This window comes from Rosa chinensis, chromosome 1 (assembly GCF_002994745.2).
Source record: "Rosa chinensis cultivar Old Blush chromosome 1, RchiOBHm-V2, whole genome shotgun sequence".
Lineage (NCBI taxonomy): Eukaryota > Viridiplantae > Streptophyta > Magnoliopsida > Rosales > Rosaceae > Rosa > Rosa chinensis.
Window position 1 is genome coordinate 19,794,237 of NC_037088.1, and position 16,701 is coordinate 19,810,937.

Sequence of the window (16,701 nt, forward strand, 5' to 3'; positions counted from 1 at the left end):
GTGGGATCGGACCCCACAAGGCAAAATGCCACATTCCGTGCTCCTCCTCCCCTCAATCAAAATGACAACAAGCACTTCTAAATATTGAAGTGAACCAAATCCGATCAGAGGATAATGTAGCGGACTTATTTACTAAGTCATTACCAAAATCCACCTTCGAGAAACATGTGAAGGGCATCGGATTGAGAAAGTTATCCGAACTCCTATGATTGTAGCAATCAGGGGGGGATATTGACATCAGGGGGAGGCATGATGTCTACATGTTCGATCTCGAAGAGCGAATGACGTGTTGTGCTCTTTTTGTCCTTTGACCATGATTATTTTTGTCCTACAGGGTTTTTGTTACCTGAAAAGATTTTTTAACGAGGCAACAATCAAAGCGTCATTACCAAGTTTGAGCGGCACAAGGGGGAGTGTTGAAGGATGTCGACATAATGTGTGCCTCTACAAACTAGAGTTAGAGTTGTAATAGAAAAGTGTTATAGGTATCAATTGTATTAGGATTCTATTACATATTGTGTACATTGTAACTCCCTATATAAATGGCTCCTATTATCAAAAATAAACATACGATTCCAATCCTCTACACAGTTACATATTTTTAGATATATTGCACACATTGCAAATTTCTGCATATCAACGTACAGCAAGGCTAATGCCTCCCATAACCGAGCTTGCTGTTCAAATTTGCCTCACCAAAGCTTTCCTCTGCCTTTGCCAGGTTTCTTTTTGCAACTGCGTGATCTTCCTCAGCAACAGACAGCATCGCCCTTAACCTCTTTATTTCAGTTTCCAAAGCATCAACATCCTCTCTGAGTTTCTTCATTACTCCTTCCCTCTCCCCAAACTTCTTCATTTCCAAAGCTGATTGAACATAAGGCTCCAGCCAACTCAAGTCGAATCTGAAGGTCTCAACCTCCTCCCACAAAACTTGAAGGTGATCACATGGATCATGCTCACGTGGATCCTCCATCATATCCTTAACCTTTGTAGTGTCCAGAAAATGCAATAGTTGACCCAAAGCTGTGAATGCCCATCCACTATACATGCGACTTCTTTTCCTCTGGCAGCTAATCAACGAAGGATGCCATATACAGACTTCTTCCAGTAGTGGAACAAAAGCTTTATCTATTTTCCCTACTCCCCTGAAATCTACGAGCTCGCCAACTGGGGTCAGCGGGGTGGAGGGAGCTTCATCGTTGTCATCAACTATGGGAGGGCCAACTGGGCTATCAGTCTCCTGGTAAGGAAGCACTTGATCAGATCTTGGTTCTATTTTCAAGCTTCGAACTTTCACAGAATCAACATTTGGTTGAACAGGGTCAGAATTTAGTGCGGTATCCTGAAAAGCAAGCATCTGTTCATAACAAAGTGATGTATGTGTGGTTGAAGCATCTGAATATTTCACAGAATCCGCATCGGAAGACTGACTTTGAAGTTCCTGCTCAAGAAAGGCAGTTTCTTGGTCTTTTAAAACCTTAATGTCAGCTTTACTGACTGCAACCTCGGCTTCAACAATACATATGTCATCCACGAGAAACCCTTCATTCGGGTCAAAAAGCTCACTCAGAGGCATGAATGATGTGAAGCCCCAGTCACTTTTTTTTGCACTGAACTGATGCTGAGTGTCTGTAAATCCAGATATGAAGAATCAAAAAACATTGAAAAGAATGCACAGCTCATAGAGAAGTAATACAAAAACATGATAAAGGGTCTGTATGCTTGGAAGACTCAAATAAGTTGCTGGATTTAGAACAAATTAATTTCAGCGCATATATATATATATGATCATAATCAGAGCAATAGAACCTTCCATCAGCAAGTAAAAGTCCTTGAAAGAAGATTGATTGTTACAAAACTTAATAAACCAAAAAGACATGAGCCAATTACTGTACAGAGTGTTTGGTTCACTAAGCAAGTTCACCGAGATAAACAGCAGAGAATAATATAGTACTTTATGTAAAGAAAAGGCCAAAGTAAAGAAGAAAAATACCTATTCTTATCGATTTGTCGCTGTTAAATTGATTAACGACCGTCAAGGAGAACTCGGCATATCTACGCCACCCAGATGGTAACTTTGAAGCATCTGCAACATTCAAGTACATGGACAAGTATTTCCTCCCATTGCTCCCTTTTGGATACACCACGATCCGCCTGATCAAAACCAGCCAATTAAGTGAGCAAGTATACATATATGAAAGCAGAAGCAACAAAATTGAGTATACGAGAATGTCATGCTAGATATGTATATATACCATTTGAAATCGCCGACGACAAAACCATCAGAGTAATGTTTCCGGGTTTTGAGCTTAGAGTAGTTGTCGATTGTCCAGGTGTAGGTCATGGATATAAGCTCATGACCCTCTTGCTGGTTATCCATTCTTGTACCTACTTAACCAAATCAAACCCACAGGCGATCAACATCATATATATTAGTATAACAAACGCAGCAGAAGTTTAGATTCAGAAAAACTATAATATGCATACCTTTCTCGAGTTGAAAATGCTTTAGAGAGTGTGTCTGTGACTCTCTGGAGGAGGGGAATGGAGGTCTTAAATGCATGTAGTTGAGTTGAGATGTGTGGATGGCTGGCTCCCCCTTGACTAGGACGTCTTGTAGGACATTACCGACGTAAAGAGAATCATGAGACTAGGTAACGTGGCTTGCCACAGCGTCACACACGCGTTTCCGCACAGGTGTTACTGGCCCCCACTCAAGGAGAACACTCCATCTGTACCAGTTGCAGATCTATGTGCAGATTTGGTAAAATGCACCGTCACGCTGATTAACAGCTTCCAGCCTTTTTCTTATTTTTTCAGGATTCCCTCTTGAGATTTTCAATCTTATATTATCCATGTTAGAAATTGTTATCTTAAATTGTCATTTGACACGATTTTTTTTTTTAATTAGAAAACAAAATTAGGTTTTATTATATTAATGATGTCTCTCCGTAAGCTAAAAGGATTCGAAAATCTTTCATGATGCATCTCAAAGTACAATTCAGTGATTCAGTCTGCATAAAGCAAAGCCATAAAAATAATAATTAAATAAAAATAAAATTAAAAAATGTTGAAAATAAAAATCCTACACTTATCCAACCATAAATAAGAGCAACCGACTTGACAAGCGTTGATGCCTAAGACCCTCTTGGTGTGCATCGTCACTCATCAGCCAGCGTACAGCTACGACCCAGGGCAAAATAAGGGATGAGCACTTATTAAAAAAAAAAAAAACAAAACAAACTAGGCTCACCCCCAACTGGCTCAAACCGAACCAAACCCAAAGGGCAGAGAAGGAGGTAAGGACCAACCCAAGGCCCAGCCCACCAGACTGCATCCCAGGGAAGCTGAGGCCCAAGGCCAATCCTGCACCCCATAACTCAGCCCCAAAGATCCAACTGGAAGGACCAACTGGTGAGCAACCCATCATCATCGTTCTAGCAGCCTCCCTTTGGCCTCCACCATCGTTGAACACTAGAGAAGAAACTCCTGACCTCCAACTTGGAAATCACCAAGTGACGCTAAGAGACGTCTCCTCAGAGCCTCTGTCGTAAAGCAGTACTCCTCTGAGAAACCAAGCGTCGCACGACCACGGACTCGTCAAGAATACACTGCCTATCGAATCTGAAGCCTTAACCCAACACCCTCACGTCCACAGCTTTTAGCCACTACGACCGAAGTGTCACGCCCCAAATTTTGAATAAATAAATTCAAATCCGAAACATGATAATTTAACAAGTGTTTCTGTTGAAGAATACGGTAACTAAGAAGCATGATGAGGAGAGAGAGAGAGAGAGAGAGAGAGAGAGAGAGAGAGAGAGAGAGAGAGAGAGAGAGAGAGAGAGAGAGAGAGAGAGAGAGAGAGAGAGAGAGAGAGAGATGACACCGCATGTATAGTGGTTCACCTTGCTCTTGAGGCAAGGCTACGTGCACTTAGATATTTTACTATATGTTTCTGGTGGCTTTCTCCGAGTATCTCACACAGAATGCTATACCGTCCGGGGTACCGATCCAACTCCTAGATCCTGAATCAAGAATACAGTGTTAGAGGGGTAAACCGTACCGGATGGTTTACACCTCTCCGATGCATGAGTGAGAAACTAATATATAAGAGTATACAGTAAATAGTGGATAAAGGAGTTATTACCCGTCAAAGGTAGTTGTGCTAACGCCCATATACTCGAGCATGGGGAAGGAGTCTCCCCTATCTTCGATGTGGGACATAGGTTGTTCTTCTGATACCATATCAGCTCTCTTGTTTGTGTAATTAGATGGGCTGTGCCAGCCTTGCGCCGGGCGCTGGGTGGCTTGGGTGACATCCCATACGAGTCATGCCATGGTGGGTCGTGAATCAGGCCCATGGTATAGTACTGGGGAGTACTGAAGGATCTTAATTGATAGTGCCAAACCTGGTGGAGACTTCCCTAGTATGTACAACAAGCATAAGAAAAACACTTAGAAAATTTTTCATTTAAACTAAGCAGCAAAACAAACCAAGCTCACCTATGTCAATATCGACTCGTTCTTTAGAGTCACATATTACATTTCAGAAAGTTTACAGATTAAACTGAAAAACAATTCAATATGTAAACACACCGAGCACTCTCACTGCACAGCAGGAGATTAAAACTAAGAGTACCACTCTAAGTCCACGCTATAGAAAGTATACCTCAGCTTTGACCACGGTTACTCGATATTCTAACCTGCACAATAACCTCTATACCATGGAATAGTGAACTGGGTTGAAACAACAAACCCGGTAAGGTTCTGCAAGCTCGTATGAGTAAATCAATATAACCACAAACTCTCATTTTTGACTCAAGGACAACAAATTAACATAATGATTAATTTCAACATTAAATCCTTTTCTTTTTAAAGAACTAATATCATCACTGAGACAAACCACGTCAATTGAAATCTCAACTACAAATCCTTTTTTTTTTCTCTTGACAGAAAGCATTTTTCAATTAACTAAATAAACTAGAAATTCCTGCATAGCAAATTAGTTCAGGAGATCACATTAAAATCAATAAATAGAATAAAAAAGGAATTAAATAAGGAAATCAAATCACTCACACTAAAGCCAAGAAATCACCATTCAACTCCAAATAACGATCTTACAAAAAAATGACTCGTTTTCAAAACTCAACATTCTTACCTCTTTAAGGTAACATACATTACTAGGTGATAAAATCATATTATTTCAACTCACACCAAAATATGAAAATCATGTTCCACAATAGATAATAAAGAAAGAAACCACCTAACACTCTCTCTATAATAAATACATACTCATGACCCCAAGTAACCGACATGCTACTCTCATGACGTACGATGGCAGACAGACTAGAGCTCTAACTGAATCGTAGCCCATCACCAGGCCAAGGTTATGGCATCCGATATAATTGCCTCTGATACTAATGTGACACAAGATCGGTAGATCGAAACATTTAAAAGTCCTACATAACTCAAATGTTACACCAAGACTCAAATACGCTTTCTCATAATAAAATCAACAATTACATAATATATTGTATTCCTGCATAAATAAATGCTCGAAATAATAATCCAAATAAAATCACCATCATGACTTCACCCAATGCCACACCATCCAGATATATAATTCAAGTAAATACACATACATACACACACACACAGAGTCATCCACAGTGGCGGAGCCAGGATTTGATTTCAAGTGGGGCACTCACAAAATATCAAAACTTCATAAAAGAAAAAAGAACTTCATTGACAAATAAAAGGAAAAAAATGTGAGCCCCAGAAAATTCATCGAGCTTAAATTGAGATCGTTTGACAAGTTATATATTTACGATCTCGGTAATTGTCAAAAGTGCTCAAGAATATTTTCAGAAATTTTCATTAAGAGAAATCCTCAATTTAGGAGTTGGATAATAGAGTACACGACACGATGAGTTCGTGGAAATTTTCGGAAGATTTTTCGGACACCCGAAGTGTTTATAATGAATTTCCGAAGTTTGGGAATTATGGAAATTCATTTAAATAAAAAGGATTTCCGCGTTGCAATCGTAGCCGTTGATCTCACCACCGTTTCATCCCAGCCATCCACCGCCTCCACCTCTTGATCCTAGCCATCCATTATTTATTGGACAACTTTATAGGCCTGTGAACAGTGAGATTAAACCAGAAAGATCGAGAGAGAGGGAGATAGAGCTCGGTGCTCTAACCAGAGGAGCAGCACGGCCCGAGAGAGAAACCGGACCGGAGGGACGCCGTCCGGCCACCGATCGACGACTCAAGACCACCGACCTCTTCCTCTTGTCGTCGCCGTCATGCCTGTGGTCTTCGACTGCCCATGCACCGGACGGGGAGGGAGAAACGTCGGTGAGAAGGTCTGAGTCTCTCCGGCGAGTTCTGCAATTTCCGGCCACCGTTGGAGCTGCAAGTGGTATGAAAATTCATCTCCTCGTCAAGCTCTACACCCCAGTATAATTAGATTTTGATTTTGACCCCGCGTTAACGATTTCGTTTCTGAGTTTGATTTTGAGTTTGCCGTGTTCCTCGACGCCGGTAGTTTTTCCGGTCATGCTGGGCTTGGTTTTCATCTTGGCTGCGTTGGTGGACAGAAATCAAGAGACTTTCTGGGTTATTGGCGTCAAAATCCTCAGTTCATCATTAGCCCAGTTCAGCTAGGAATTCCGGAAAACCGAGTTGGGTTGTGAAGGTATAATTCAAAATCTTGAATTGAAGTTTGGGTAGCTTGAGTTGGTTTATCTGTTGCTGGTACTGAAACTTTGGCTTGGAATCGATTGTTTGTATTTGAAATGAACTGTGGAGTTGTGGTAGAGCTCAGATTTCCTTGGTTGTGTGTTTAGTTTGTTAAGTTGTTGTGAGTTACTATTCGGGTATTTTTAATATGGTTTATAAAATGAATTGTCAAGGAAATGGATTTGATGGGTGGAATTGGTTACAGGTGATTTGGGTGTCCATAGTAAATACTATATGACAAAATGCGAAGTGAAAGAAAAGAAATGTGTATATATTGGGTGGCCTTAGTAAAATTATGGTGCACCTAATATATCGAGTCGATATCACAATTTTAAGTAATTGTTCGGTAATTTGAGTTAATTATCGAACTAGTCTCGATTGGTCAAACATGGTCAAATGGTCAAATGTGGTCAACCCTTGGTCAACTCCTGGTCAAACCAGGAAAAGTTGGTTGGACGATTAATTAATCGTTGAGATTTCGTTTAACTGTTCAAAAGTTATTAACTATCGAAATGTCGGAATCTAGGACTCCAGTTACCCGAGGAACAGAAGGTTCGCGACTCTCGGAGTACGTGAAAGCAAGCATTGGAGTCCAGGTAGGGGATTCAGGACTCTCCTCGGTTTGTGAGTTTCTTTTATATTTTATTAATGTGATGCATGATAAGTGGTATGGGTTGGTTATGTAAAATGCAATGCATACTAACCAATCCGTGAGAAAATGTGTGATGGCTTGAGAGCGAAGGGTGGCTCTGACTTCCTTGGGTTCGATCCCCTTAACCTCCGGAGGGTTAGTTACGCCGGTCGTCCGGGTATTCCGATCGTAATAATGGGCCCGGTACGTGTGTGTAGCTAGGTAGCGGACGCTCTCGCTACGCTTACCTGGTGATAAATTAATTTGAGGTAAGGTCGTGTAGTGGGTCTATGGGACCGGCCATCAGGTAATACTTGGATTTGGCGCCGTATTTATTTGAGCATCATGCATCGTGTTTCAAGTTGAAAAACATTAAAGTTTGTCGTTCTTTTAAATATTTGGTTTAAATATGTTTTCATACTGGGCAGCCCAAATATTTGTTTATTGGTTTTGAGTCTATTTGAGGTAGAGTTCCTGTTGAGCAGCGAGGACGAAAGCTCACCCCCTACAACAGTATGGATGCAGGTACTGTGCACTGGTGACGGGACAATAGCGGACGGAGCTGGGTGTGCAGAACAAGTTTGGTAAACCACCTTCTGGGCTTTATTCTGATTTCCAGTTCTCGAACTCCGTGTTTCGGAACTTGTGGTTATTTAACATCGTGTCAAAGTTAGTTGAATTCTCTTTCATTGAAATTCATACCTCGTGTGATCCTTATCCAAGTACTGGATGAGTGAAATAGATTTCAGCAACTCTAGTTCTTCACCTCAAAAATATCGATAGCTTCCGCTGTGTGTTGCAAAAAGTTTTCTAACGAAATGCCTAGCGGTCCTCTAGAATGTGAATCGAGCTTTCGGTTTATATTTTAGAGCTCCGCGGCACTGTAACGTGCCCAAGCTGGTGAGGTGCGGCTTGGGGCGTTACAGAAAGTGGTATCAGAGCAATGCTTCCGAGTTTTCGATTTCAACGATTTAAAAACCTCTGATACCCGAAAAAGTTTCTGTCGGCTCGTGAAAATTTCCAAGTCCTGGTAAAAAGTTGACTTGGGAAATGGTTGTTTAAGAACGTGTTTCGGAAGTCGGAACCTTTGACTTGAAAAGTTGTTAGAAATTCTACCTAACATTTGAAAAGGTTTGACCTCCCGTTACTGTTCAAAAGTTTTGGTTTTCGGTGTTTACTATTTACGTGCTTAAACCCGTACCGACTTTGAAATGTGTTTTGTCGGAAAGAAACTTTTGACTGAAAAAGGGAAATTTTAGCTGAAAAATCGTTGTTTACCCTTAACGTGGGTTTTTACATTTGAGGTTTTCAGAACAAAACCTTGTACTAATTTAAAAAGTTTTTCGAAGTTTGTCTAGAGTCTTGATTTCCGGTTACGTGGGAGATTTTAGGAATTTCTTTACCATGAAATTCCAGTTCACGCCTTCGTAGTGAGAAATGATTGTTGCTAGTGTGTGTTCATATAATTACAACTCTTCACGCGGTTTAGGGCCCGACTGGCCACCGGATCCCCCTAATGTATATCGCGGTTGAAAGTTGTTAATTATTGACTACTACTTGCGACAAATAAATGACTCTGGAGTTATTCTCCGAAACTTTGACTTGTTGTCAGTCGGAACTATTGTTTGTTTTCTTTTTGGATTCCTTAATACGAAAATCGTTATCCCTTCTTCGAAAGGTTGACTTATGTTCCGACTTGTCTTAGAAATTGAAATTGTGGTTATATTGTTGGATTCACTTACCGATCCATTGCCTTGTCCAGTGAATCCGGTTCGTTAAAATTGTGCTCATTGCTATTGGTGTTGGACTTGGTAATTGTTTCTTCTTTGGATACCTTGTCGAGTCTAGTTCCCTTGATTACTTCCACAGACTCGATTGTTGTGATTTGTTTTAACTTCTTTTCAAGTCCAACTGTTATATGTTTATACATTATGTGAATTGGTTTATGGATTCACTTCCAAATTGTGCATAATCATGTGAATCCTGTTCATTGAAATATTGTTGGTAGGACTCGATGTTGCATCTGTCTTGTAATCTTTATCGAGTCCAGTTACTGTTCATCCTTTTATTTGTTCTTGGAATTTGAACAAGTATTGCCACCCAAAGCTCCTCCACAGTGCACAGACTGCGAGAAAGATTATGTGGGCCCAGTATGAGGTAAAAGTAAAAAGGAAAAGGTACGTGAACGACAAACTTTAGGTCCCTATAAGCATAGTGGATGTTTGGACATGGAAATTGTCTTGTGAGTTTCTTTTGATTGTTGAGTAGTGTTAATTGTTGCTCTCATGTTAGTCTTGACTTGAAATGTCATTTGACAACTCTCGAGGAATTTGAATCATTATTTCGGGAAGATCCTGTCGAGCACAACTCGTTGACGTTTCTCGTGCCTCTGGGGTATGAGTCAAGGAAAAGTGGATCTTCAGCTACTTAATCTACTGAACAGCGGAATGAAATTCCTCGCTTAGACCTGTCGACTTCGAAATTAAGTAAGAGAGATTTAATTGTGCTTTAGTGCTCGCCATTTGACATTGCTTGTGAAATTTTAGGATTGTAAAATCTGAAAGCATGGTTTCGGCGAGTGGTACCATATAAGGTGTTCTTTGGGGTAGCTGAGGAAGCTACGCGATTAGAAGATTTATGGGTTTGACTAAGGTCACCCTATGTTACACTTTGAGGTGTGTAGACCTCCTCTGGAATGCTTAAACAAGATAATTCGGATTCCGCATGGACCCGAAGCGTGCCATAAGGGAAAAAGGAGAAGAGGTGTGTGTCACCGAGCGACCTCTATGGCGACTTCTTGAATTTTGTTTCTTCGACTCACTCGTATGTGTGACAGAAACTCCATGTCACTTATGGCTATAGTTGACTCGAGTTTTTGGACGTCGAGATTGGCGTATGTATGAGGAAACAAGGCTACTTTGTTTCGTGGACCAAACCGCTCGACTCTAGGTGAAAGGTCATCAAGTCAAACGTATTTCAAGGAAGGGCAGGCGACTCTCTAGGATTCTGGCCATTTACAACAACACGTGTTACCGGTAAGGGTCCTAGAAGGACTGCGAGTATTTCTTCCTTGTAAATAGTTACGTTGACTTTTATTTTCCTCCTTTGGTTGATTTTGTTTATCAATTCTCTGACATTCTGGTTGTGGTTGAAATCATGCTAGTTCAACATTTAGACTTCTCCATTTGAGTTGTTTCCAAGGTTTAGAAAATCTTGTGTTTGAAAAGGTTTTTCAGGTTCAAAAGTATTTCGAGTTATTTTCAGAATTGTTTGCAATTCCGGTAAATTTCACCCAAAGGTGATAAATTTTAACCCTCTGAATCAGTCTCAAGGCTGGGATTTTTAATCTCAAAGTTTTGCTGACTTTCTGTTGTAGCAAATTTGGAATCAATTTCTAGTGACCTCCAGAGCTCCGAAATTTTAAAATTTTAACACAACAATGTGTGGCATCTTTGCCAATGATCTGGAAAATTTTCACTTCCTTTGTCTTCCCTTCTTGGAAGTTTACGGATTTGGTATTGGAAATCATTTGGAATTTCCTAGAGCTCAAATTCCTTTTCTTAGGAAATTTGCAAAACGAAGTTTTGGCATTGTTTTCGGTTGCTTATTCATATAAGTCAAGTTCAACGTAAACTGTAGTCAGGGAAGATATTCTCTACACTACTAGACGATTGGCAACCGAAAGGCAAGAAGGAGAAGTGCAAAGAACGAAGGGCGGAAAGCTTGCGTCATCACCATTAGAAACGCGAATTGCGTGTACTTAGCTATTTGGCTTAACAAAGTCTTGATAATGTGTAGACTAGAAAGGTGTTTTGACGTCAAGTACGTTATAAGTGTTGTTCATGGTTGTTTAACCATCAGCTTCTCTAATTCTGGCGATGCTTTCGAAACCAACGCTGTGCTATGTGTGGAAGCATGTGAGCCTTCAGTTTTCAAGAGGTAAACCTTTGACGGTGATCCTCGAATTTCGTCAGATAGTGACGGAAGCACTTGTTGAATCTCATTTTCAAGACGGGTCGTCGATTCGACTAACTAGTGTCCAAGGACCTATTGGCACGTGGTTGCTGCAGGTAGGGCAACATGATTCGATGTTGATAAAACGACGCATATCGTCCACGTGGTTGGAAGAAGTGCTTCGCTTTCGAGTTCATGGAATGGATGCGTTAGCCGAGATGACGGTCATAAACGAATACGTAACGAACTCGGGTGCACTACGAAAAAAATTCGTTAAGTGTTGTCACGTGGAAATTCGTGGAATAACTTTTGGAAATCGGCGGTTAGGTTCCGTCGTGCTTTTCTTGTATAGCTTGACTAGAAAAGACGGATACTCAGCCAGCTTCGCGTGTGGTTGTCCTTTTGAGGACAGATATGTCTTCCACGATGAATCGCGAATTCCATGTTAGTGACGACCAGTGAACTGTTAACAGAGAGTGTATTCCATTGGACGTTCATGGTCGCTAGAAGCTACGAGTCGCGGCAACGACGTCGACTTGCTCTCATAATTGACATAAGTTCCGCCATGGGAACACAATTTTACCCATGGATAGTTGTGATTTCACCTACAGGTGGTTGAGTATGTCTCTTGTTCAGTCCAAATTCCCGGATAATTGTGTGCTTGTAATAAACGGGAATTGGATGGAGATGGGAATCATTTACTAGATGCCGGCTGTGGCAATATTGAGTTAGGGTAACAGGGTTGGTAATTACCCAGTTTTATTTGGTACAGACATGAATTGTCTGTGGAATTGCCAAGTATGGCAGTGTTATGAGGAGAGTAATGAGATTGTTAATCACTCAGTCCAGTTGTTCTAACAAAAGTCTTGTGGTTACAGAAAAGTGAAAAATAGCGGAGCAAAGTGTATCCTGTTGGTGATAACTGAGGAACACGTGGTAAAGAGAAATGCTAGCTCCGGTGTTGATATGTATGACTAGTAATAGTCGAATTGTACCACAAGAAATTAGACTGAGAAATAGTTATGGGTACTGGAGTCTGACATGAAAAGTAAAGTATTGTTGACCATTTGACCAATCATGAAATTTCGAGGACGAAATTTATTTAAGGGGGGTGGAACTGTGAGCCCCAGAAAATTCATCGAGCTTAAATTGAGATCGTTTGACAAGTTATATATTTACGATCTCGGTAATTGTCAAAAGTGCTCAAGAATATTTTCAGAAATTTTCATTAAGAGAAATCCTCAATTTAGGAGTTGGATAATAGAGTACACGACACGATGAGTTCGTGGAAATTTTCGGAAGATTTTTCGGACACCCGAAGTGTTTATAATGAATTTCCGAAGTTTGGGAATTATGGAAATTCATTTAAATAAAAAGGATTTCCGCGTTGCAATCGTAGCCGTTGATCTCACCACCGTTTCATCCCAGCCATCCACCGCCTCCACCTCTTGATCCTAGCCATCCATTATTTATTGGACAACTTTATAGGCCTGTGAACAGTGAGATTAAACCAGAAAGATCGAGAGAGAGGGAGATAGAGCTCGGTGCTCTAACCAGAGGAGCAGCACGGCCCGAGAGAGAAACCGGACCGGAGGGACGCCGTCCGGCCACCGATCGACGACTCAAGACCACCGACCTCTTCCTCTTGTCGTCGCCGTCATGCCTGTGGTCTTCGACTGCCCATGCACCGGACGGGGAGGGAGAAACGTCGGTGAGAAGGTCTGAGTCTCTCCGGCGAGTTCTGCAATTTCCGGCCACCGTTGGAGCTGCAAGTGGTATGAAAATTCATCTCCTCGTCAAGCTCTACACCCCAGTATAATTAGATTTTGATTTTGACCCCGCGTTAACGATTTCGTTTCTGAGTTTGATTTTGAGTTTGCCGTGTTCCTCGACGCCGGTAGTTTTTCCGGTCATGCTGGGCTTGGTTTTCATCTTGGCTGCGTTGGTGGACAGAAATCAAGAGACTTTCTGGGTTATTGGCGTCAAAATCCTCAGTTCATCATTAGCCCAGTTCAGCTAGGAATTCCGGAAAACCGAGTTGGGTTGTGAAGGTATAATTCAAAATCTTGAATTGAAGTTTGGGTAGCTTGAGTTGGTTTATCTGTTGCTGGTACTGAAACTTTGGCTTGGAATCGATTGTTTGTATTTGAAATGAACTGTGGAGTTGTGGTAGAGCTCAGATTTCCTTGGTTGTGTGTTTAGTTTGTTAAGTTGTTGTGAGTTACTATTCGGGTATTTTTAATATGGTTTATAAAATGAATTGTCAAGGAAATGGATTTGATGGGTGGAATTGGTTACAGGTGATTTGGGTGTCCATAGTAAATACTATATGACAAAATGCGAAGTGAAAGAAAAGAAATGTGTATATATTGGGTGGCCTTAGTAAAATTATGGTGCACCTAATATATCGAGTCGATATCACAATTTTAAGTAATTGTTCGGTAATTTGAGTTAATTATCGAACTAGTCTCGATTGGTCAAACATGGTCAAATGGTCAAATGTGGTCAACCCTTGGTCAACTCCTGGTCAAACCAGGAAAAGTTGGTTGGACGATTAATTAATCGTTGAGATTTCGTTTAACTGTTCAAAAGTTATTAACTATCGAAATGTCGGAATCTAGGACTCCAGTTACCCGAGGAACAGAAGGTTCGCGACTCTCGGAGTACGTGAAAGCAAGCATTGGAGTCCAGGTAGGGGATTCAGGACTCTCCTCGGTTTGTGAGTTTCTTTTATATTTTATTAATGTGATGCATGATAAGTGGTATGGGTTGGTTATGTAAAATGCAATGCATACTAACCAATCCGTGAGAAAATGTGTGATGGCTTGAGAGCGAAGGGTGGCTCTGACTTCCTTGGGTTCGATCCCCTTAACCTCCGGAGGGTTAGTTACGCCGGTCGTCCGGGTATTCCGATCGTAATAATGGGCCCGGTACGTGTGTGTAGCTAGGTAGCGGACGCTCTCGCTACGCTTACCTGGTGATAAATTAATTTGAGGTAAGGTCGTGTAGTGGGTCTATGGGACCGGCCATCAGGTAATACTTGGATTTGGCGCCGTATTTATTTGAGCATCATGCATCGTGTTTCAAGTTGAAAAACATTAAAGTTTGTCGTTCTTTTAAATATTTGGTTTAAATATGTTTTCATACTGGGCAGCCCAAATATTTGTTTATTGGTTTTGAGTCTATTTGAGGTAGAGTTCCTGTTGAGCAGCGAGGACGAAAGCTCACCCCCTACAACAGTATGGATGCAGGTACTGTGCACTGGTGACGGGACAATAGCGGACGGAGCTGGGTGTGCAGAACAAGTTTGGTAAACCACCTTCTGGGCTTTATTCTGATTTCCAGTTCTCGAACTCCGTGTTTCGGAACTTGTGGTTATTTAACATCGTGTCAAAGTTAGTTGAATTCTCTTTCATTGAAATTCATACCTCGTGTGATCCTTATCCAAGTACTGGATGAGTGAAATAGATTTCAGCAACTCTAGTTCTTCACCTCAAAAATATCGATAGCTTCCGCTGTGTGTTGCAAAAAGTTTTCTAACGAAATGCCTAGCGGTCCTCTAGAATGTGAATCGAGCTTTCGGTTTATATTTTAGAGCTCCGCGGCACTGTAACGTGCCCAAGCTGGTGAGGTGCGGCTTGGGGCGTTACAGAAAGTGGTATCAGAGCAATGCTTCCGAGTTTTCGATTTCAACGATTTAAAAACCTCTGATACCCGAAAAAGTTTCTGTCGGCTCGTGAAAATTTCCAAGTCCTGGTAAAAAGTTGACTTGGGAAATGGTTGTTTAAGAACGTGTTTCGGAAGTCGGAACCTTTGACTTGAAAAGTTGTTAGAAATTCTACCTAACATTTGAAAAGGTTTGACCTCCCGTTACTGTTCAAAAGTTTTGGTTTTCGGTGTTTACTATTTACGTGCTTAAACCCGTACCGACTTTGAAATGTGTTTTGTCGGAAAGAAACTTTTGACTGAAAAAGGGAAATTTTAGCTGAAAAATCGTTGTTTACCCTTAACGTGGGTTTTTACATTTGAGGTTTTCAGAACAAAACCTTGTACTAATTTAAAAAGTTTTTCGAAGTTTGTCTAGAGTCTTGATTTCCGGTTACGTGGGAGATTTTAGGAATTTCTTTACCATGAAATTCCAGTTCACGCCTTCGTAGTGAGAAATGATTGTTGCTAGTGTGTGTTCATATAATTACAACTCTTCACGCGGTTTAGGGCCCGACTGGCCACCGGATCCCCCTAATGTATATCGCGGTTGAAAGTTGTTAATTATTGACTACTACTTGCGACAAATAAATGACTCTGGAGTTATTCTCCGAAACTTTGACTTGTTGTCAGTCGGAACTATTGTTTGTTTTCTTTTTGGATTCCTTAATACGAAAATCGTTATCCCTTCTTCGAAAGGTTGACTTATGTTCCGACTTGTCTTAGAAATTGAAATTGTGGTTATATTGTTGGATTCACTTACCGATCCATTGCCTTGTCCAGTGAATCCGGTTCGTTAAAATTGTGCTCATTGCTATTGGTGTTGGACTTGGTAATTGTTTCTTCTTTGGATACCTTGTCGAGTCTAGTTCCCTTGATTACTTCCACAGACTCGATTGTTGTGATTTGTTTTAACTTCTTTTCAAGTCCAACTGTTATATGTTTATACATTATGTGAATTGGTTTATGGATTCACTTCCAAATTGTGCATAATCATGTGAATCCTGTTCATTGAAATATTGTTGGTAGGACTCGATGTTGCATCTGTCTTGTAATCTTTATCGAGTCCAGTTACTGTTCATCCTTTTATTTGTTCTTGGAATTTGAACAAGTATTGCCACCCAAAGCTCCTCCACAGTGCACAGACTGCGAGAAAGATTATGTGGGCCCAGTATGAGGTAAAAGTAAAAAGGAAAAGGTACGTGAACGACAAACTTTAGGTCCCTATAAGCATAGTGGATGTTTGGACATGGAAATTGTCTTGTGAGTTTCTTTTGATTGTTGAGTAGTGTTAATTGTTGCTCTCATGTTAGTCTTGACTTGAAATGTCATTTGACAACTCTCGAGGAATTTGAATCATTATTTCGGGAAGATCCTGTCGAGCACAACTCGTTGACGTTTCTCGTGCCTCTGGGGTATGAGTCAAGGAAAAGTGGATCTTCAGCTACTTAATCTACTGAACAGCGGAATGAAATTCCTCGCTTAGACCTGTCGACTTCGAAATTAAGTAAGAGAGATTTAATTGTGCTTTAGTGCTCGCCATTTGACATTGCTTGTGAAATTTTAGGATTGTAAAATCTGAAAGCATGGTTTCGGCGAGTGGTACCATATAAGGTGTTCTTTGGGGTAGCTGAGGAAGCTACGCGATTAGAAGATTTATGGGTTTG

General features: G+C 40.9%; 1 protein-coding gene across 1 annotated transcript; it reads right to left on the reverse strand.

The window, feature by feature from the left end:
* Nucleotides 1-479: 479 nt before the first annotated feature.
* Nucleotides 480-2,630, reverse strand: LOC112184904. The gene is made up of 4 exons (XM_040515556.1): nt 2,488-2,630; nt 2,256-2,388; nt 1,994-2,154; nt 480-1,629 (listed from the first exon to the last, which is right to left on the reverse strand). The coding sequence occupies exons 1-4, from the start codon at nt 2,561-2,563 to the stop codon at nt 653-655; spliced, it is 1,347 nt and encodes a 448-aa protein (XP_040371490.1). The 5' UTR covers nt 2,564-2,630; the 3' UTR covers nt 480-652.
* Nucleotides 2,631-16,701: the final 14,071 nt, after the last annotated feature.